At 45.0% G+C, this 23,661-nt stretch overlaps 1 protein-coding gene across 4 annotated transcripts in view; it reads left to right on the top strand.

The window, feature by feature from the left end:
- The window catches only part of utrn (utrophin), a 364,756-nt gene that overhangs the window by 28,478 nt on the left and 312,617 nt on the right, over positions 1–23,661 (top strand). For 2 of the 4 annotated variants that reach the window (XM_071413076.1, XM_071413074.1), the window contains exon 1: positions 4,415–4,549. The exons of 1 other annotated variant lie outside the window; for it this stretch is intronic. In XM_071413076.1, coding sequence (XP_071269177.1) covers positions 4,465–4,549 — 85 coding nt within the window. In that variant the 5' untranslated portion in view covers positions 4,415–4,464. Of the gene's footprint in view, positions 1–4,413; positions 4,550–23,661 lie in introns of those variants that run through there. One more of the 4 variants, XM_071413077.1, reaches the window with a different exon arrangement.

Below are 23,661 nucleotides of genomic sequence, written 5' to 3'. Positions count from 1 at the left end.
AATTTATGTCCAAATACCTCATTTTTGTTTGCGCGTTTAGTCCAGTAATCCAAATGCACAAGGCGCAGGCTTGGTCCACTAGGTCCAGACGAAAAGTCAATAAAGTTCTATTACAGTTCGTAGAAACATGTCAAACGATGTATAGAATCAATCTTTAGGATGTTATCATAAATCTTCAATAATGTTTCAACCGGACAATTCCTTTGTCTTTAGAAATGAAAAGGAACAGAGCTCGTGCTCACGGCCGTGCGCGTGACTAAACTAACGGCATTCTGCCAGACCCCTGGTTCAAACAGCTCTTATTCGCTCCCCTTTCACAGTAGAAGCCCGAAACAAAGTTCTAAAGACTGTTGACATCTAGTGGAAGCATTAGGAAGTGCAATCGGACCAAATTTTACACAGTATATTGGATAGGCAATCACTTGAAAAACTACAAACCTCAGATTTCTCACTTCCTGGTTGGATTTTTCTCAGGTTTTCGCCTGCCATATGAGTTATGTTGTACTCACATCATTCAAACAGTTTTAGAAACGTCAGAGTGTTTTCTATCCAAATCTACTAATAATATGCATATCTTAGCTTCTGGGCCTCTGTAGCAGGCAGTTTACTCTGGGCACGCTTTTCATCCGAACGTGAAAATAGCGCCCCCCAGCCATAAGAAGTTAACCACTAGGCTACCTGGCGCGTATCTGCTGTAACCAAAAAGCTGTAAGCAAGAAGCGTGTCTGCTGTAACTGTAATATCTTATGTTTCACCGAGTGGTGGCTGAACGATGACATGGATAACACAGTTTGCAGGGTTTTTGGTCCATCTGCAAGATATAACAGCTGCCTCTGTTAAGAAAAGGGGTGGCGGTCTGTGAATATTTGTAAACAATAGCTGGTGCACGAAATCTAATATTAAGGAAGTCTCAAGGTTTTGCTCGCCCGAGGTAGAGTATCTCATGATAAGCTGTAGACCACAATTTTTACCAAGAGAGTTTTTATCTATATTCTTCGTAGCTGTCTATTTACGACCACAAACCGATTCTGGCACTAAGACTACACTCAATGAGCTGTATAAGGCAATAAGCAAACAGGAAAATGCTCATCCAGAGGCGGCGCTCCTAGTGCCCGGGGACTTTAATGCAGGGAAACTTACAGTTGAAGTCGGAAGTTTACATACACAATAGCCAAACACAATTCCTGACATTTAATCCTTGTAAAAATTCTCTGTCTTAGGTCAGTTAGGATCACCACTTTATTTTAAGAATGTGAAATGACAGAATAATAGTAGAGAAAGATTTATTTCAGCTTTTATTTCTTTCATCACATTTCCAGTGGGTCAGAAGTTTACATACACTCAATTCGTATTTGGTAGCATTGCCTTAAAATTGTCTAACTTGGGTCAAATGTTTCGGGTAGCCTTCCATAAGCTTCCCACAATAAGTTGGGTGAATTTTCGCCCATTCCTCCTGACAGAGGTGGTGTAACTGAGTCAGGTTTGTAGGCCTCCTTGCTCACACACGCTTTTTCAGTTCTGCCCACAAATTTTCTATGGGATTGAGGTCAGGGCTTTGTGATGGCCACTCCAATACCTTGACTTTGTTATCCTTAAGCCATTTTTCCACAACTTTGGACGTATGCTTGGATTGCTTGCATATGCTTGCATTGTCCATTTGGAAGACCCATTTGCGACCAAGCTTTAACTTCCTGACTGATGGCTTGAGATGTTGTTTTAATATATCCATATAATTTTCCATCCTCATGATGCCATCTATTTTGTGAAGTGCACCAGTCCCTCCTGCAGCAAAGCACCCCCACAACATGATGCTGCCACCCCCGTGCTTCACGGTTGGGATAGTGTTCTTAGGCTTGCAAGCCTCCCCCTTTTTCCTCCAAACATAACGATGGTCATTATGGCCAAACAGTTCTATTTTTGTTTCATCAGACCAGAGGACATTTCTCCAAAAAGTACGATCTTTGTCCCCATGTGCAGTTGCAAACCGTATTCTGACTTTTTAATGGCGGTTTTCGAGCAGTGGCTTCTATAGGGCTCGTTTTACTGTGGATATAGATACTTTTGTACCTGTTTCCTCCAGCATCTTCACTAGGTCCTTTGCTGCTGTTCTGGGATTGATTTGCACTTTTCGCACCAAAGTACGTTAATCTCTATGAGACAGAACGCGTCTCCTTCCTGAGTGGTATGACGGCTGCGTGGTCCTATGGTGCTTATACTTGCGTACTATTGTTTGTACAGATGAGCATGGTACCTTCAGGCATTTGGAAATTGATCCCAAGGATGAACCAGACTTTTGGAGGTCTTCAATTTTGTTTCTGAGGACTTGGCTGATTTCTTTTGATTTTCCCATGATGTCAAGCAAAGAGGCACTGAGTATCAAGGTAGGCCTTGAAATACATCCACAGGTACACCTCCAATTGACTCAAAATATGTCAATTAGCCTATCAGAAGCTTCTAAAGCCATGACATAATTTTCTGGAATTTCCCAAGCTGTTTAAAGGCACAGTCAACTTAGTGTATGTAAACTTCTGACCCACTGGAATTGTGATACAGGGAATTATAAGTGAAATAATCTGTCTGTAAACAATTGTTGGAAAAATGTATTGTGTCATGCACAAAGTTGATGTCTTAATGTCCACACACACACACACACACACACACACACACACACACACACACACACACACACACACACACACACACACACACACACACACACACACACACACACACACACAGAGGTGACAAAGTAGATGTCCTAACCGACTTGCCAAACTATAATTTTGGCAAGTCGGTTAGGACATCTACTTTGTGCATGACACAAGTAATTTTTCCAACAATTGTTTACAGCACAAAAATAGCCTATTCCCCCTCAGGAGACTGAAAAGATTTGGCATGGGTCCTCAGATCCTCAAAGTTATACAGCTACACCATCGAGAGCATCCTGACTGGTTACACCACTGCTTGGTATGGCAACTGCTCAGCCTTCGACCACAAGACACTACAGAGGGTAGTGCGTACGGCCCAGTACATCACTGGGACCAAGCTTTCTGCCATCCAGGACATCTAAACCATGCAGTGCCCTATTAGGCAAAACATAGCCCAAAACAAACTGCAAATGCATCCAACAAGATTGTAGTCAAGAGATTGTAGTCATTGAGTGCAAGGAATATGGGACCAAAAATGGGACCACTCTAAGTGAATTTGTCCAAATACTTATGACAACTTCAAATGGGGGGACTGATACACATTGTGCTTTCATTTCTATACGGCATAACAGATATGTAGGAAAATACCCTGAAATAAAAGGTGACATTCTATACTGTAGCCTCAAATGAAACATTTAATCTCAAATCCAAAATGATGAAGTATAGAGTCACATTTAAAATGTTAGCTTCACTGTCCAAATACATATTGAGGGGAGTGTAGCTCAGTGGAAAGTCCCTCTGGTTCTCAGATTATTTCACTACATACCAAATCCAGCCCCACCCAACCCAAACCCAACTCAGTTCTGTCCTAGACTGTATATTAGGGTTCTGTCTAGCCCAGCCCTGTCCTAACCCCAGCTGGTCTGATCCTCTATGGAAGGAAGTGGTGCTAATGCAATCTGACTCAGAGGGAAGTTAGTCACGGGACTGACCAGGCTTGTAATCCTTTTCCATTTCCTCCTCGTGGGAGAAAGGAAGAGTGAAAACAAAACACACCAAACAAACCCCTCCTCCCCTCTTTCTGTTCTCTCTCTCCCTCTCATTTCTCGTGGGAGGGGATGGATGTAGGTCCAGTTGTTCCTCATTGTAGAGAGGTTTCGTCATTAGTGGCCAAATTGACTGTCTTTCCTCTCCTCTCTCTGGCAGCGATGGGGGGATGAGTCAAGGGAACAATATTTGTCAAAGACTTCGTCATATGTCATCTCTCTGTTTCCAATACTGTATAAAGGTAGTATACAGGGTTTAAGAGAGAGAGAAATCCTCTGATACCCCTATCTCTTGGTGTGTGTTACGAGTCATCCTGGGGTCATGTTGATCTGCTGTCTCACTCTCACGTGTAACAGGATGTGAGCTGACCACCCACTGGGGGGGGGTTGCTGTGTGGCTGTGTTTAGGCCAGTGGAGGATTCTCCCTTTTTGTAATTCTGATGTAACACTGCCCCCGACGCACGCACGCACGCACGCACGCACACACTATATCTGTCACTTTGACAGGAAGTCACACTTCTCTTGTTTGACAAGCTGGCCTTGTGCCTTCCTCACCTCCCTCTCTCCCCATCGCCCTCTTCTCACACCCCTGCTGTAGTGTGTGTGACATAACAGAGTACACCTTACCATCAATCCAAGTAAACATACCCAGCATGCTCAGCAAACAGCCCTCAAATGTCCACTTCCTCAGACTGCCAGTGCCACTACTTGTCTTCCTCTTCCGTGTTTGTTGGTTTCGTTTCTTTCTCTCTTATATGTTCTCTCCATCATGAATTTGAGTAAGTGGCTGCCTTGGAGAAGGCACAGTGCTTCCAGACAGAGGAGGAAGCAGGAGAGAGTGTCTCTTGTTCTCGGTGAGTAGTACGGGATAAATAGCAGAGCTCTCTTAGTTTCCTGTTTCAACTAAAGAAAAGAGTAAAGAGGCTAGAATTGCTTTCACTCTGTCTCTCTCTGTCTAATCGACAGTAGAGTACAGATTAGTCGTTGCTGGCTTCCTCTACAGTGAGTAAACGTTTTTTCCCCACAGAATATTCATGTTCACTTTTAGGGTTGAATTTGATGAGCAAGTTTAAGTATCTTTAAAGTAAATTTGCATAATTTTGAGTAACTTTATTCCAGCATCACGTAAAGAATGTGCATGTTTCTGGCCGTGTCTGTGTATGTGTCTCTGTGCATCTCTCTCTCTCTGTGTGTGTGTGTGTGTGTGTGTGTGTGTGTGTGTGTGTGTGTGTGTGTGTGTGTGTGTGTGTGTGTGTGTGTGTGTGTGTGTGTGTGTGTGTGTGTGTGTGTGTGTGTTTTGATATACTTCACATTTATCCAGGGCAATACCAGCACCTCTGTAAGGTTGAACCACATGGTCAACTGCTCCCAGCCAACCGTGGCAGACATCAGTATTTCTCTGTTTGGTTCTGGGGATGTTCTCACTGCGTTGTGTAGGAGTTATCACTGGATCTAGACTATAGAGAACAACAGAAAAGTGGGTTTTGTGTATGTTTTTCCCCCGTCCCTTAGGCCATGTTTCTGTACAAGTTTTCTAGGCCTCTCTTCTGCAGTCTTTCACTGTGTCTGATAGGACTGTGGCTGTGTATCTGATATTTGACATTCTTCCATGGTTTGATGTTGGAGATGTAGCAGCCCTGCTGGCTGCTGTGCTGTCTTATGTTGTGTTAGACAGATAACCGGTAACCCATCCAAGTCCTCGGCTCCATCCTAACCTTATCTGGCCCTCTTCTTTCCAATGTTGTGTCTAACCTGTGTGTGTTAGGGTTACAGGTTTCTCTTTCTCTCTGTCTGTCTCTGTCTGTCTCTTTCTCTCTCTTTCCTCCCTCTCTCTCCTCTCTCTCTCTCTCTCTCTCTCTCTCTCTCTCTCTCTCTCTCTCTCTCTCTCTCTCTCTCTCTCTCTCTCTCTCTCTCTCTCTCTCTCTCTCTCTCTCTCTCTCTCTCTCTTCTCTCTCTCTTGTTCTCTCTCTCTTGTTCTCTCTCTCTTGTTCTCTCTCTCTTTCTCTCTTTCTCTCTTGTTCTCTCTCTCTTCCTCTCTCTCTCTTTCTGTCTCTTTCTCTCTTTGTCTGTCTCTCTCTCTTCCTCTCTTTCTATGTTCCTCTCTTCCTCTTTCTCTTGTTCTCTCTTTTCTCTCTCTCTCTCTCTCTCTCTCTCTCTCTCTCTCTCTCTCTCTCTCTCTCTCTCTCTCTCTCTCTCTCTTATCACTGTCTCCCTCCGTAACGTGGGAGGCCTCTGTCCCCTGTTGCATGCTGGGACAGGGTTTAGACAGAGAACGCTGTGTGTTCCTTCAGCGGAGCACGTTGTATCCCACCACACCCTGGCCCTGCCTTGCTCTCTGCTTCTCTCTCTCTCATTGGTAGTGTCTCCCCTCTCACCCCTCCTCTCACCCCTCCGCCCCTGGCCCCCCTCCCCTGCATTCTTCTGTTATTCTCCCTCTCCTCTGTTCAAGAAACTACAGTCAGGTGAGAGAGAGAGGAATGTGAGCTCCATTCCTGGAGTGCTTTTCTCCTTTTTGATGTTTTTGTCTCTCGTTTTTGGGAGAGATGGTGGAAGGCATAGTGGGAGAGATGGCGGAAGGCATAGTGGGAGAGATGGCGGAAGGCATAGTGGGAGAGATGGCGGAAGGCATAGTGGGAGAGATGGCGGAAGGCATAGTGGGAGAGATGGCGGAAGGCATAGTGGGAGAGATGGCGGAAGGCATAGTGGGAGAGATGGCGGAAGGCATAGTGGGAGAGATGGCGGAAGGCATAGTGGGAGAGATGGCGGAAGGCATAGTGGGAGAGATGGCGGAAGGCATAGTGGGAGAGATGGCGGAAGGCATAGTGGGAGAGATGGCGGAAGGCATAGTGGGAGAGATGGCGGAAGGCATAGTGGGAGAGATGGCGGAAGGCATAGTGGGAGAGATGGCGGAAGGCATAGTGGGAGAGATGGCGGAAGGCATAGTGGGAGAGATGGCGGAAGGCATAGTGGGAGAGATGGCGGAAGGCATAGTGGGAGAGATGGCGGAAGGCATAGTGGGAGAGATGGCGGAAGGCATAGTGGGAGAGATGGCGGAAGGCATAGTGGGAGAGATGGCGGAAGGCATAGTGGGAGAGATGGCGGAAGGCATAGTGGGAGAGATGGCGGAAGGCATAGTGGGAGAGATGGCGGAAGGCATAGTGGGAGAGATGGCGGAAGGCATAGTGGGAGAGATGGCGGAAGGCATAGTGGGAGAGATGGCGGAAGGCATAGTGGGAGAGATGGCGGAAGGCATAGTGGGAGAGATGGCGGAAGGCATAGTGGGAGAGATGGCGGAAGGCATAGTGGGAGAGATGGCGGAAGGCATAGTGGGAGAGATGGCGGAAGGCATAGTGGGAGAGATGGCGGAAGGCATAGTGGGAGAGATGGCGGAAGGCATAGTGGGAGAGATGGCGGAAGGCATAGTGGGAGAGATGGCGGAAGGCATAGTGGGAGAGATGGCGGAAGGCATAGTGGGAGAGATGGCGGAAGGCATAGTGGGAGAGATGGCGGAAGGCATAGTGGGAGAGATGGCGGAAGGCATAGTGGGAGAGATGGCGGAAGGCATAGTGGGAGAGATGGCGGAAGGCATAGTGGGAGAGATGGCGGAAGGCATAGTGGGAGAGATGGCGGAAGGCATAGTGGGAGAGATGGCGGAAGGCATAGTGGGAGAGATGGCGGAAGGCATAGTGGGAGAGATGGCGGAAGGCATAGTGGGAGAGATGGCGGAAGGCATAGTGGGAGAGATGGCGGAAGGCATAGTGGGAGAGATGGCGGAAGGCATAGTGGGAGAGATGGCGGAAGGCATAGTGGGAGAGATGGCGGAAGGCATAGTGGGAGAGATGGCGGAAGGCATAGTGGGAGAGATGGCGGAAGGCATAGTGGGAGAGATGGCGGAAGGCATAGTGGGAGAGATGGCGGAAGGCATAGTGGGAGAGATGGCGGAAGGCATAGTGGGAGAGATGGCGGAAGGCATAGTGGGAGAGATGGCGGAAGGCATAGTGGGAGAGATGGCGGAAGGCATAGTGGGAGAGATGGCGGAAGGCATAGTGGGAGAGATGGCGGAAGGCATAGTGGGAGAGATGGCGGAAGGCATAGTGGGAGAGATGGCGGAAGGCATAGTGGGAGAGATGGCGGAAGGCATAGTGGGAGAGATGGCGGAAGGCATAGTGGGAGAGATGGCGGAAGGCATAGTGGGAGAGATGGCGGAAGGCATAGTGGGAGAGATGGCGGAAGGCATAGTGGGAGAGATGGCGGAAGGCATAGTGGGAGTTAGACATGCTGATTGGATCCTTCTTCATAATTGCTTGCCTTGCAACCTTTATTTTGACTACATGGGAAATATATACAGTTGAAGTCGGAAGTTTATATACACTTAGGTTGGGGTCATTAAAATTTGTTTTTCAACCACTCCACAAATTTCTTGTTAACAAATTATAGTTTTGGCAAGTCGGTTAGGACATCTACTTTGTGCATGACACAAGTAATTTTTTCAACAATTGTTTACAGACAGATTATTTTACTTATAATTCACTGTATCACAATTCCAGTGGCTCAGAAGTTTACATACACTAAGTGGACTGTGCCTTTAAACAGCTTGGAAAATTCCAGAAAATCATGTCATGGCTTTAGAAGCTTCTGATAGGCTAATTGACATCATTTGAGTCAATTGGAGGTGTAACTGTGGATGTATTTCAAGGCCTACCTTCAAACTCAGTGCCTCTTTGCTTGACATCGTGGGAAAATCAAAAGGAAATCAGCCAAGACCCCAGAAACAAAATTGAAGACCTCACAAGTCTGGTTCATCCTTGGGAGCAATTTCCAAACGCCTGAAGGTACCACGTTCATCTGTACAAACAATAGTATGCAAGTATAAACACCATGGGACCGTGCAGCCGTCATACCGCTCAGGAAGGAGACTCGTTCTGCCTCCTAGAGATGAATGTACTTTGGTGCGAAAAGTGCAAATCAATCCCAGAACAACAGCAAAGGACCGTGTGAAGATGCTGGAGGAAACCAGTACAAAAGTATCTATATCCACAGTAAAATGAGTCCTATATCGACATAACCTGAAAGGCCGCTCAGCAAGGAAGAAGCCACTGCTCCAAAACTGCCATTAAAAAGCCAGACTACGGTTTGCAACTGCACATGGGGACAAAGATTGTACTTTTTGGAGAAATGTCCTCTGGTCTGATGAAACAAAAATAGAACTGTTTGGCCATAATGACCATCGTTATGTTTGGAGGAAAAAGGGGGATGCTTGCAAGCTGAAGAACACTATCCCAACCGTGAAGCACTGGGGTGGCACCATCATGTTGTGGGGGTGCTTTGCTGCAGGAGGGACTGGTGCACTTCACAAAATAGATGGCATCATGAGGTAAGAAAATTATGTGGATATATTGAAGCAACATCTCAACACATCAGTCAGGAAGTTAAAGCTTGGTCGCAAATGGGTCTTCCAAATGGACAATGACCACAAGCATACTTCCAATGTTGTGGCAAAATAGCTGAAGAACAACAAAGTCAAGGTATTGGAGTGGCCATCACAAAGCCCTGACCTCAATCCTATAGAAAATTTGTGGGCAGAACTGAAAAAGTGTGTGTGAGCAAGGAGGCCTACAAACCTGACTCAGTTACACCTGCTCTGTCAGGAGGAATGGGCCAAAATTCACCCATCTTATTGTGGGAAGCTTGTGGAAGGCTACCCGAAATGTTTGACCCAAGTTAGACAATTTAAAGGCAATGCTACCAAATACTAATTGAGTGTATGTAAACTTCTGACCCACTGGGAATGTGATGAAAGAAATAAAAGCTGAAATAGATCATTCTCTACTATTATTCTGACATTTCACATTCTTAAAATAAAGTGGTGATCCTAACTGACCTAAGACAGGGAATTTTTACTAGGATTAAATGTCAGGAATTGTGAAAAACTGAGTTTAAATGTATTTGGCTAAGGTGTATGTAAACTTCTGACTTCAACTGTATTTTTAACATAGTAAGTTGTTGCTTTCTGTGGTTTTGAGATGGAATACTTTCAGCAGCCAGAGAGTTAATCATTCTGCTGTGTGTCAGGAGAAACCTTCTCACCTGTAAATTACACCATACCTACCTTCTCATCTCCACACACGGGGGTGTTTTTGAAAAGGACTAAGTGGGGATATCGTTTAATCTTCCCGGACACAAGAAGTGTTTTCCCTACAAATTCCCCAATCCCGGCAGCGGAGCATCAACAGCCCTGGGTCGGGCAAGCTTGGGCAAGTGTCTGGTTGGCGGGGGTGGAATGCGTGGGAAATTATGGGAATGCTATACATTCCACACGTCCCACAAAGTCAAAATATAACACCGTTGAGCTGTGAACAGGGGGGCGTGTGTGTCTGTATGTTTGTGTCTGTGTGTGGATGATGTACTGAGGCATGGATTGAAAAGTCAGTGCATAGTGCATCATCATTTGTCCATGCAAATGATGATTAATAGTTAGTTAAACAATAACATCTTATATGCAGATGCAGTGTGCGTGTGCGAGTGTTCTTTGTGCTTGTCTGCGTCTGCGTTGTATGTGTGTGTTGGGCATACATTGGGCATACCACCCATTGAGCCCTCTGTAAGGGTCAGTTGTACACAGGTCAGGCCAGGGCAGGGGTGGAGCTAGACTGACGGATAGATGTCCTAACAGCTGTGTTGTTTTTAAAACTTTACAAGGTGAAGTTTACCCGGGTGGGACGGTACCTTTTATGACTTAGTCTTCTGTTAGAAAGGGTCTCTCTTCACGGCTTAGACACAAGGGACTGGTTTAGTGCCCAATGACAAAGACCTGGGAAAAGCATACAATTTACACTGAACTGTACTGAAAGCCTTAAATGGTTAAAATGCCACTCAACCTCATACAAAAAGTTTCCTACACTGTTTAGTCTATTGGCTAGTGCTGTCAAACAATTAAAACATTTAATCAAGTTAATTGCAAGATTTGCTGTGATTAATCACAAATTCAGAATTTGCTCAAATGGAGCTGTAATTTTAAGATTTTTATACAAAAAGCATTACAAGAATATTTGCCGTCTTGATTTTGCCCAAAGTAACGATAAGTAAAATCTGTTAAATTGATAAAGCACACGTTCTTTAACCTCAATGTCAACTTGTTTTGACCTCGCAGTGCTATTTTTAGTTTTATAGATTATGGATTTTGGATGTTTTCAGTGTTTTTTGAATACCTTTGAACACTAAAATTACAAGAAGTTAACTTGAGTTAACTGATTAGCTCTGACAGCCCTACTGTAGACAAATTTGAGGTTGTTGATGGAATTCCCTCTGGTCTAAAACAGTCCTGGCTGTGCTTAACCTACAGTGAGATAAGGAAGGAATCATCAGAAATTAGGTCCTCTCTGTTTTCCCTGGTCCCAGGGCTCCTTGTGTTGATGTGAGTGTTGCTGCCATGGAAACTATGTCCTATTTGGTTGTAGGTCTCTGTATTATTGCCCTTGTTACGCTCCTCTCCACCATGTCTTGAATTTTACATTTACATTTTAGTCATTTAGCAGACACTCTTAACCAGAGCAACTTACAGGAGCAATTATGGTTAACTGCCTTGCTCAAGGGGACATCGGTAGAATTTTCACTTAGTCGTCTCAGGGATTCAAACCAGCGACCTTTCAGTTACGCTCTTAACTGAAAATTACCAGAGAAAGAGTGACTGGACGTCTGTTTTGGTTTGGGTTGCATGGTCTGTGTCTCCTTCATGAACGATTCGATACGCATCTAGATACAAGGGCTTTGATACGGGACAGGAACGATATGTTTTCGTTTGAAACGAGTCGGTGCAATTAGTTTTGATTAGAGTAACGATTTGATGCGATTCGGGACAATATATTTTTTGCATGAACACCTTCATTTTCCTTTTAATATTAATATTCGCTGCTGATGGGAGCTCAGGAGCAGGGCCTCTCTGAGATTACTTTTCTAAGCTGTGTGTGTGCGTGCGAGCGAGAGAGAGTGAGAGAAGACCGTCCCCAGTCCCCACCGCTGTGTGTGTTCCCTGCAGTGCTTTGGGTCATTAGCTATCAGATCAGTGAGCTGTAAGAGGAGTCCTGTGGGACTTGTCTTCCTGATGTAATCACTACTTCCTGTTTCACTGGCAGGCAGATGGGAAGAAGGCCTTTCCTCTCAGAGCGGATAGCCGTGTGTGTGTTCTTACCATCTGTCTGGTTTCACTGGTTTAGTGTCCGATTGTATACTAGTGTGTATAAGTTAGAGGGAGTGTGTGTAATATGATGACTGATGCGTACTCCAAAGGGAGTGTTTGCTTAATACACACATCCGTTCAACTGCAGGTATATAGCTAATTTCTAGGTGGACAGATTTGGGCTGTGGCGGTCATTACATTTTGTCAGACGGTTATTGTCATGCAGAAGAACAGTTATCTGGCTATGCTCCGTGCCATAGGCTGTACGCTAGTTCATTTAGCTGACAATATATGCTTATAAGTCCCTTGATATTACATGATTTTATAGTAAGAAGAATATAATTGAACTTAGCTGAATAAAATAGGATCTTTTTCCTATTCCGAAGCGTGTGTGCATATGAAGTGGCTATGTTGAACGTAAAAGGGATCATTTGAAACGGGTCCTATATGCCAGATGTAGAGTTATTTGGCAACTTTAGTTGTGAATGAAACAAACCTTAGAATGTCTTAGAACATAAATGGGCTGCATGGAGCGACTATCTGCTATTGATTTGAGAAAGAAGCAGAAAAAGCTTGTGCTCTGTTCCTTGCCTCAGGCTGCACAACTGTTCTCTCAAGTGATTTTCACCCATCAGACTATTCTCAATTTAATCTTGTCTTTACTGATATATAAAATGTGTTTTGATTTAGAATGGTCCATTGTCAAATGGGCAGGAACAAGGGCAGGGGAAAAGACATGTAGGTAGGCTATGTATTGTATAACGGCACAATCATTAGTTTAATTCCCTTATTTTTCCGGGCTTGGGCTCTTATATAGGCCTATGTATAAGGGTGTTTTTGAAATAATCGTCACCTTAGAAAGCACTGTCCATTTCATTGTGTTAGGCTTTGAAACAACATCCACAACAACCATGTTTTCCACTCAGTTTCAACCTGTTGTTGAACTTCTTTCTTCAAGTTGGTCAATCACAGTGAGGTGAGTTTTAAGAGCACGATACTGTTTTGATGATAAGTGTTTGATGTGATTTTCCATTGCATTTACGTTGATGTCAGTGGTTAGAGGGACAATAGAGCCCTGAGTACCAGGCCATTAGGACCTGATGGTAGTTAGCGAGTTGGGTACTACCAACACATGTCCAGAGTGCATAAGAGGAGATTTTACTGCGGTCATGAAATTTTGTCAGCCGGTGATTGTCATGCCGGTCTCATGGTAATTTACCATTAACATAAACACATTTAGCATCTCCTGGCTTCCACGCATAGCCTACAAGCCACTGTATCGGACATTCGGAAAGCTACATTTGAAAAAGTCTAATAAATACATTTAATATAGCCTACACCATCACAATCAATCCATTATATATTTTAGACAGGTCTATGAAACAGGTCTATGATATAAAGAAAATGTAGCGTATTTCTTCTTATGTTACCACCTCAGTCATCGGCTTCATTGTACGTACATATCCCAAACAGAAGCCATAGATTACAGGCAACGTCCGCATCGAGCTAAAGGCTAGAGCTTCTGCTTTCAAGGAGCGGGACACTAATCCGGATGCCTATAAGAAACCCCGCTATGCCCTCAGGAGAACCGTCAAACAAGCAAAGCGTCAATACAGGATTAAGATTGAATCCTACTACACCGGCTCTGACGCTCGTCGGATGTGGCAGGGCTTGAAAACTATTACGGACTACAAAGGGAAACCCAGACGCGAGCTGCCCAGGGACGCGAGCCTACCAGACGAGCTAAATGCCTTTTAGGCAAGACAAAGGAGCTGTGTGTTTCGGGTCGTTGTCATGCTGGAAGACCCAGCCACGACCCATCTTCAATGCACTTACTGAGGGATGGAGGTTGTTGGCCAAGATCTAGTGATACATGGCCCCATCCATCCTCCCCTCAATACGGTGCAGTCGTCCTGTCCCCTTTGCAGAAAAGCATCCCCAAAGAATAATGTTTCCACATCCATGCTTCACGGTTGGGATGGTGTTCTTGGGGTTGTACTCATCCTTCTTCTTCCTCCAAACACGGCGAGTGGAGTTTAGACCAAAAAGCTCTATTTTTGTTTCATCAGACCACATGACCTTCTCCCATTCCTCCTCTGGATTATCCAGATGGTCATTGGCAAACTTCAGACGGGCCTGGACATGCGCTGGCTTGAGCAGGGGACCATCCATGACGCCATCCATGACGGCGTAGTGTGTTACTAATGGTTTTCTTTGAGACTGTGATCCCAGCTCTCTTCAGGTCATTGACCAGGTCTGGCCGTGTAGTTCTGGGCTGATCCCTCACCTTCCTCATAATCATTGATGCCCCACGAGGTGAGATCTTGCATGGAGCCCCAGACCGAAGGTGATTGACCGTCATCTTGAACTTCTTCCATTTTCTAATAATTGCGCCAACAGTTGTTGCCTTCTCACCAAGCTGTTTGCCTATTGTCCTGTAGCCCATCCCAGCCTTGTGCAGGTCTACAATTTCATCCCTGAGTCCTTACACAGCTCTCTGGTCTTGGCCGTTGTGGAGAGGTTGGAGTCTGTTTGATTGAGTGTGGGGACAGGTGTCTTTTATACAGGTAACGAGTTCAAACAGGTGCAGTTAATATAGGTAATGAGTGGAGAACAAGAGGGCTTCTTAAAGAAAAACGAACAGGTCTGTGAGAGCCGGAATTCTTACTGGTTGGTAGGTGATCAAATACTTATGTCATGCAATAAAATGCAAATTAATTACTTAAAAATCATACAATGTGATTTTCTGGATTTTTGTTTTAGATTCCGTCTCTCACAGTTGAAGTGTACCTATGATAAAAATGACAGACCTCTACATGCTTTGTAAGTAGGAAAACCTGCAAAATCGTCAGTGTATCAAATACTTGTTCTCCCCACTGTATATAATAGGCGGTGTCATAGGAAAAACCATAAAATTGTCAGAGACTCCAGCCACCCACGTCATAGGCTGTTTTCTCTGCTACCTCACGGCAAGTGGTACCAGAGAGCCAAGTCTAAGTCTTAAAGGCTCCTTAACATCTTCTACCCCCAAGCCATAAGACTGCTAAACAATTAATCAAATGGCCACCGGACTATTACATTGACCCCCCCCCACATTTGTTTTGTACACTGCTGCTACTCGCTGTTTATTATCTATGCATAGCCACTTCACCCTACCTACTTGTACAAATTACCTCTAACCTGTACACCCGCACACTGACTCAGTACCGGTACCCCCTGTATATAGCCTCGTTATTGTTATGTTATTGTGTTACTTTTTATTATTTTTTACTTTAGTTTATTGCACTGCACTGTTGGTAAGGGCTTGTAAGTAAGCGTTTCACGTTAAGGTCCACACTTGTTGTATTCGGCGCATGTGACAAAGTTTTTGATTTGATTCGATTTTTTTGTTAGCACATACCTGAATAAAATAGAAAGTATATTTACCCCAAACGATTCCTGAGGGAATGCGCACTGTGTTGCGCGGTTAACAGGTCCTCCTATATGCTTAATTTAGAGTAATGTAACTTTAGTTGTGATACAAACGTTGGTTATATGTTTTGATTTGTAATACATTCCAGGGCTGCATGATGCGACTCTAATGCAGATTTGCTCCCTTCTATTTCTTGTCTCTCATTCACAATTTGACAAGCACTTGATAATATTCTCACCCATCAGACTATTCTTAATGTAATCTGTTCTTTACATATAGCCTACTAATATACTGTATGTGTGGAACTATTTTTGATTTAGAACGGGCCACAAAAAAAGCGTAATTGGTAGCCTGCACTGGAATAGCAAATGGAGGTTACGTGCGGTTCCGTTTTTAATATGCAAGCATAGGCGGCGCGTTCATAAGGCTAGGGCAACCTTTCCCTAAAGTAAATTTAATTACATTTCCAAAATTATCTAGCCTAATATGCCTACTCCTGTCTATACAAAAATAAATGAAATAATAAAAAATAGGCTCCTAAAGCATGATTTGGCCACAGAGGATCATTAGCTTCTTTAAAAAGTTGTGGATTGTTTTAAATGCCTACAGTCGGAAGGAAATGCAGCGCACTAAATTTGGGTAGATTATTGTTGAGTTGCGACTGTCTGAAAAGTACAAGCCAGGTATATATCGCAATATTTGAAAATACAATCATGGGAAAACATTGGAAAGCAAATGCTTATTGCTATAAAGAGAAGACAATGAAAATAATAATCTGTCTTTTAGTTATCAAAGTGTTCAATTTATCTTATTGGCACCAGCAGAGAGCATGGACAATATCCCCGGTGAGTGCGCACTGTGCCCATAATCACTATTTATCATTGTTAGGTCAGTGCTACTTCAAAGTTTTTTGGTGGCCAGTAATTTCCTCCTCCAGTTTAGATGGATGTCATGTTCTATTTGTCTCTCCTCTTCTTCTAGTCCTATTATATGGATAACATTGCTTTTATTGATCTGTTTTTCAGTGTCAGTGGAGTAGGCTACCCTGTCATTTGTCCTCTTAAAAAGGATTCTGCTAATGTCTTCAGTCATATAAAGTGTAATGTTCCAGGGGTCCTAGGCCTATAGGCTACATTTGGTTATTTGGCCACTTTAGTTGTAATACAAACCTCATCAAAACATACAGGCAATGGGCTAGGCTACAAGATGTGTGCGGCTGTGCGGCTATGATTTGAAAATGTCGTGAAGCATCATGTTGCTGAGCATCAGCAACATGATTCTCAAGTAGAGGTCGACCGATTAATCGGAATGGCCGATCTCAAGATTTCAAGTTTTCATAACAATCGGAAATCGGTATTTTTGGACACCGATTTGGCCGATTTATTTATTTATTTTTAATTTTATTTAACTAGGCACGTCAATTAAGAACACATTCTTATTTTCAATGACGGCCTAGGAACGGTGGGTTAACTGCCTCGTTCAGGGGCAGAACAACATATTTTTTACCTTGTCAGCTCGGGGGATTCAATCTTGCAACCTTACAGTTAACTAGTCCAACGCTCTAACCACCTGATTACATTGCACTCCACGAGGAGCCTGCCTGTTACGCGAATGCAGTAGAAGCCAAGGTAAGTTGCTAGCTAGCATTAAACTTATCTCATAAAAAACAATCAATCAATCAATCATAATCACTAGTTAACTACACATGGTTGATGATATTACTGGTTTATCTAGCATGTCCTGCGTTGCATATGATCGATGCGGTGCGTATCGTTGCTCCAATGTGTACCTAACCATAAACATCAATGCATTTCTTAAAATCAATACACAGAAGTATATATTTTTAAACCTGGATATTTAGCTAAAAGAAATCCAGGTTAGCAGGCAATATTAACCAGGTGAAATTGTGTCACATCTCTTGTGTTCATTGCACGCAGAGTCAGTGTATATGCAACAGTTTGGGCCACCTAATTTGACAGAATTTTACGTAATTATGACATAACATTGAAGGTTGTGCAATGTAACAGGAATATTTAGACTTATGGATGCCACCCGTTAGATAAAATACGGAACGGTTCCGTATTTCACTGAAAGAATAAACGTCTTGTTTTTGAGATGATAGTTTCCGGATTCGACCATATTAATGACCTAAGGCTCGTATTTCTGTGTGTTATTATGTTATAACTAAGTCTATGATTTGACAGAGCAGTCTGACTGAGCGATGGTAGGCAGCAGCAGGCTCGTAAGCATTCATTCAAACAGCACTTTCCTGCGTTTTGCCAGAAGCTCTTCGCTGTGCTTCAAGCCTATCAACTCCCGAGATTAGGCTGGTGTAACCGATGTGAAATGGCTAGCTAGTTAGCGGGGTGCGCGCTAATAGCGTTTCAAACGTCACTCGCTCTGAGACTTGGAGTAGTTATTCCCCTTGCTCTGCATGGGTAACGCTGCTTCGAGGGTAACTGTTGTCGTTGTGTTCCTGGTTCGAGCCCAGGTAGGAGCGAGGAGAGGGATGGAAGCTATACTGTTACACTGGCAATACTAAAGTGCCTATAAGAACATCCAATAGTCAAAGGTTAATGAAATACAAATGGTATAGAGAGAAATAGTCTTATAATTCCTATAATAACTACAACCTAAAACTTCTTACCTGGGAATATTGAAGACTTATGTTAAAAGGAACCACCAGCTTTCATATGTTCTCATGTTCTGAGTAAGGAACTTAAACGTTAGCTTTCTTACATGGCACATATTGCACTTTTACTTTCTTCTCCAACACTTTGTTTTTGCATTATTTAAACCAAATTGAACATGTTTCATAATTTATTTGAGGCTAAATTGATTTTATTGATGTATTATATTAAGTTAAAATAAGTGTTCATTCAGTATTGTTGTAATTGTCATAAAAAAAAAAAAAATTGGCCGTTTATTCGGTACCGGCTTATTTTGGTCCTCCAATAATCGGTATCGGTATCGGCGTTGAAAAATCATAATCGGTCGACCTCTGTTCTCAAGTGATAATATTGTCCCCCATCAGACTATTCTCAATGTAATCTTGTCTTTTCATGTAATAAATAATATATGTGTGAAATTAGTTTTGATTTAGAATGGGCCATTATCATGCACCTGTCGAAACAGGGGCAGTTGGAAAAAGTACATGTCATCTATATGCACTTAAATAGAGAATAGGACGCTTTTACTGTGGTTCATGTTCATGCCAGCCAGGTAGGCTATAAAGAGAAGCAATGTGCTTAATATTAGGAAAGTTGAGAAGTAAATATAGTAGGCCTAGCTGATAGAAAGCTGATGGGATCCTCCTCTTTTTAATAGAGGCCATCAAAACGTGTGTTTTCTCACGCAATTGCATAGGCTATAGAAATGTTGCACAACATGAGCTCAATGGCTCTTATGAAGCGTTTGATTTGATTTTGGATTTGATTTGCATTGATGTTAGTGATTGGAGGGACAATAGAGCACCGAGTACCAGGCCATTAGCAACTGGAAGTTAGCAAGTTTGGTAAGCTACTTTTGACCATCAGAGCGCAGTTTTGGAGAAGCCTAGTTACCGTGACTAAACGGTCACGTGGAATTTGACTGTGGTTATATGGTCACCGCAACAGCTCTAGGACAGATAGAATATCACTGACAGACAATAAGCATCTACAGGTAGCTGCCAAAATAAAATAAACACTTGAGTAAATGAGGGATATTAAAGTATATTGAAAGCAGGTGCTTCCACACACGTGTGGTTTCTCAGTTAATTAAGCAATTAACATCTCATCATGCTTAGGGTCATGTATAAAAATGCCCAGTTGACCATTATTTTGGCTACTGGGCTAGAAGAAGAAATCTGTGACTTTGAGAGTAGTCTCAAAGGATCATAGGGGGTTTAACCTTTCAGGGCTACCCATCCCGGATCCGGGAGCATCCTCATCAAAAAAGCTGACTAGCATAGCCTAGCCTAACGGGACAGGGATATCATATAATATAATTTCATGAAATCACAAGTCCAATACAGCAAATGAAAGATAAACATCTTGTGAATCCAGCCATTATTTCCGATTTTTAAAATGTTTTACAGCGAAAACACATTATGTATTTATATTAGCTAACCACAATAGCCAAACACACAACGCCATGTTTTCACCATGTTTCCACCGCATAGGTAGCTTTCACAAAACCCAGAAATAGAGATAAAATTAATCACTAACCTTGAACAACTTCATCAGATGACAGTCTTATAACATCATGTTATACAATACATTTATGTTTTGTTCGACAATGTGCATATTTGAGGTATAAATCGTAGTTTTACATTGCAGCCACCATAACAAATAGCACCAAAACAGCCAGAATAATTACAGAGAGCAACGTGAAATACATAAATACTCATCATAAAACATTTATGAAAAATACATGGTGTACAGCAAATGAAAGATAAACATCTTGTGAATCCAGCCAATATTTGCAATTTTTTAAGTGTTTTACAGCGAAAACACAATATAGAATTATATTAGCTTACCACAATAGCCAAACACACAAAGCCATTTATTCACCGCCAACATAGCTTTCACAAAAACCAGCAATAGAGATAAAATTAATCACTAACCTTTGGACAACTTCATCAGATGACAGTCTTATAACATCATGTTATACAATACATTTATGTTTTGTTCGAAAATGTGCATATTTAGAGCTGCAAATCGTGGTTATACATTGTGAATACGTAGCAACAATTCACCAAAATGTCCAGAGATATTTTAAAATTTAAGACGGAATATACTGTGTTCAATAGCGGATAAAAACAATGTGGAGCGAGCTCCAGTTCACACGCGCCACACAGAAGAGTCCACTTGGCTTGATACTCACGATGAACAGCCCTACTTCTTAATTTCTCAAAAGAAAAACATCAACCAATTTCTAAAGACTGTTGACATCTAGTGGAAGCCATAGGAACTACAACCAGGTTCCTCATAAATATAGTTTCCCAAAGAAAATCAATTGAAAACAATTGAAAATCAATTGAAAACAACAACAACAAATTCCCCTGGATGGTTTGTCCTCGGGGTTTCGCCTGCCAAATAAGTTATGTTATACTCACAGACATAATTTTAACAGTTTTAGCAACTTTGGAGTGTTTTCTATCTAAATCTACCATTATATGCATATCCTAGCTTCTGGGCCTGAGAAACAGGCACGCTTTTCATCCGGACGTGAAAATACTGCCCCCTATCCCAATGAAGTCAACAAGACATTTGTGGAGTGGTTGAAAAACAAGTTTTTTCTGACTCCAACCTAAGTGTATGTAAACTTCCGACTTCAACTATATATATAATTATATATATTTTTTTACACATTTTAACCCCTTTTTTGGGTTAGGCACAAAACTACCTTCATACTGCCATTAATTTTTTTAGACCGGTACCGGTTACCTTTAGACGAGTTCTGTGACACATGTAGGAGTCGTAGAGCAGTACGGAGAACACCACCATCGTGATTGTGAGAATCTCCCCTTTCCACAGTGGGGTCACATTAGTTTGTAGTCCAAACGGTTTGGAGCTACAAACAGGAGTTGGAACATTGATAATACTGAATTCAGACGAGTGCCCTGACACTTGTGGGGGGTCATAGAGCAAAACCGAGCCCCTGTCTCCTCTAGCTTAAACTGACCGATTTTTATGTTACTTAGATTGATGTACCGGTACGTCAATCGACTCTTGGGGGTTAAAAACCTGCTGTATGTAAAATATTGTGTGATATAGCTTGCAAAATAAATAAATGTGACTCGGTCCTCTCATCCTCCCCCTAGCCCCTGTCATCTCATCCTCTCACCCTTACCCTAGCCCCTGTCATCTCATCCTCTCACCCTTCCCCTGTCCCCTCACTCTTCCCCTAGCCCCTGTACTCCCACCCTCTCACCCTTTCCCTAGCCCCTGTCCTCTCACTCTCTCATCCTCCCTCTAGCCCCTGTCCTCTCACCGTCTCACCCTCTCACCCTTACCCTAGCCCGTCATCTCACCCTCTCACCCTTCCCCTAGCCCCTGTCCTCTCACCCTCTCATCCTCCCCCTAGCCCCTGTCCTCTCACCCTCTCACTCTTCCCCTAGCCCGTCATCTCACCCTCTCATCCTTCCCATAGCCCCTATCCTCTCACCCTTCCCCTAGTCCCTGTCCTCTCACCCTTCCCCTAGCCCCTGTCCTCTCACCCTCTCATCCTCCCCTAGCCCCTATCCTCTCACCCTTCCCCTAGTCCCTGTCCTCTCACCCTTCCCCTAGCCCCTATCCTCTCACCCTTCCCCTAGTCCCTGTCCTCTCACCCTTCCCCTAGCCCCTATCCTCTCACCCTCTCATCCTCCCCTAGCCCCTGTCCTCTCACCCTCTCATCCTTCCCCTAGCCCCTGTCCTCTCACCCTCTCATCCTTCCCCTAGTCCCTGTCCTCTTCCCCTAGCCTCTGTCCTCTCACCCTTCCCCTAGCCTCTGTCCTCTCACCCTTCCCCTAGCCTCTGTCCTCTCACCCTTCCCCTAGCCTCTGTCCTCTCACCCTCTCATCCTCCCCCTAGCCCCTGTCCTCTCACCCTCTCATCCTCCCCATAGCCTCTGTCCTCTCACCCTTCCCCTAGCCCCTGTCCTCTCACCCTCTCATCCTCCCCCTAGCCCCTGTCCTCTCACCCTCTCATCCTCCCCATAGCCTCTGTCCTCTCACCCTTCCCCTAGCCCCTGTCCTCTCACCCTCTCATCCTCCCCCTAGCCCCTGTCCTCTCACCCTCTCATCCTCCCCATAGCCCCTGTCCTCTCACCCTTCCCTTAGCCCCTGTCCTCTCACCCTTCCCCTAGCCCCTGTCCTCTCACCCTCTCATCCTTCCCCTAGCCCCTGTCCTCTCACCCTCTCACCCTTCCCCTAGCCCCTGTCCTCTCACCCCTCCCATAGCCCCTGTCCTCTCACCCTTCCCCTAGCCCCTGTCCTCTCACCCTTCCCCTAGCCCCTGTCCTCTCACCCTCTCATCCTTCCCCTAGCCCCTGTCCTCTCACCCTCTCACCCCTCCCATAGCCCCTGTCCTCTCACCCTCTCATCCTTCCCCTAGCCCCTGTCCTCTCACCCTCTCACCCTTCCCCTAGCCCCTGTCCTCTCACCCCTCCCATAGTCCCTGTCCTCTCACCCCTCCCATAGTCCCTGTCCTCTCACCCTTCCCCTAGCCCCTGTCATCTCATCCACTCACCCTTCCCCTAGCCCCTGTCATCTCATCCTCTCACCCTTCCCCTGTCCCCTCACCCTTCCCCTAGCCCCTGTACTCCCACCCTCTCACCCTTTCCCTAGCCCCTGTCCTCTCACTCTCTCATCCTCCCTCTAGCCCCTGTCCTCTCACCGTCTCACCCTCTCACCCTTACCCTAGCCCGTCATCTCACCCTCTCACCCTTCCCCTAGCCCCTGTCCTCTCACCCTCTCATCCTCCCCCTAGCCCATGTCCTCTCACCCTCTCACTCTTCCCCTAGCCCGTCATCTCACCCTCTCACCCTTCCCATAGCCCCTATCCTCTCACCCTTCCCCTAGCCCCTGTCATCTCATCCTCTCACCCTTCCCCTGTCCCCTCACCCTTCCCCTAGCCCCTGTACTCCCACCCTCTCACCCTTTCCCTAGCCCCTGTCCTCTCACTCTCTCATCCTCCCTCTAGCCCCTGTCCTCTCACCGTCTCACCCTCTCACCCTTACCCTAGCCCGTCATCTCACCCTCTCACCCTTCCCCTAGCCCCTGTCCTTTCACCCTCTCATCCTCCCCCTAGCCCCTGTCCTCTCACCCTCTCACTCTTCCCCTAGCCCGTCATCTCACCCTCTCACCCTTCCCATAGCCCCTATCCTCTCACCCTTCCCCTAGTCCCTGTCCTCTCACCCTTCCCCTAGCCCCTGTCCTCTCACCCTCTCATCCTCCCCCTAGCCCCTATCCTCTCACCCTCTCACCCTTCCCCTAGTCCATGTCCTCTCACCCTTCCCCTAGCCCCTGTCTTCTCACCCTTCCCCTAGCCCCTGTCTTCTCACCCTTCCCATAGCCCCTGTCCTATCACCCTCTCACCCTTCCCCTAGGCCTTGTCCTCTCACCCTTCCCCTAGCCCCTGTCCTCTCACCCCTCCCATAGCCCCTGTCCTCTCACCCTTCCCCTAGCCCCTGTCCTCTCACCCCTCCCATAGTCCCTGTCCTCTCACCCCTCCCATAGTCCCTGTCCTCTCACCCTCTCACCCTTCCCCTAGCCCCTGTCCTCTCACCCTCTCATCCTTCCCCTAGCCCCTATTCTCTCACCCTCTCACCCTTCCCCTAGTCCCTGTCCTCTCACCCTTCCCCTAGCCCCTGTCCTCTCACCATCTCATCCTCCCCTAGCCCCTGTCCTCTCA

This window comes from Salvelinus alpinus, chromosome 8 (genome assembly GCF_045679555.1).
Source record: "Salvelinus alpinus chromosome 8, SLU_Salpinus.1, whole genome shotgun sequence".
NCBI lineage: Eukaryota > Metazoa > Chordata > Actinopteri > Salmoniformes > Salmonidae > Salvelinus > Salvelinus alpinus.
The sequence above is the reverse complement of the archived record's forward strand: the minus strand, read 5'-3'. Positions and strand labels throughout refer to the sequence as shown.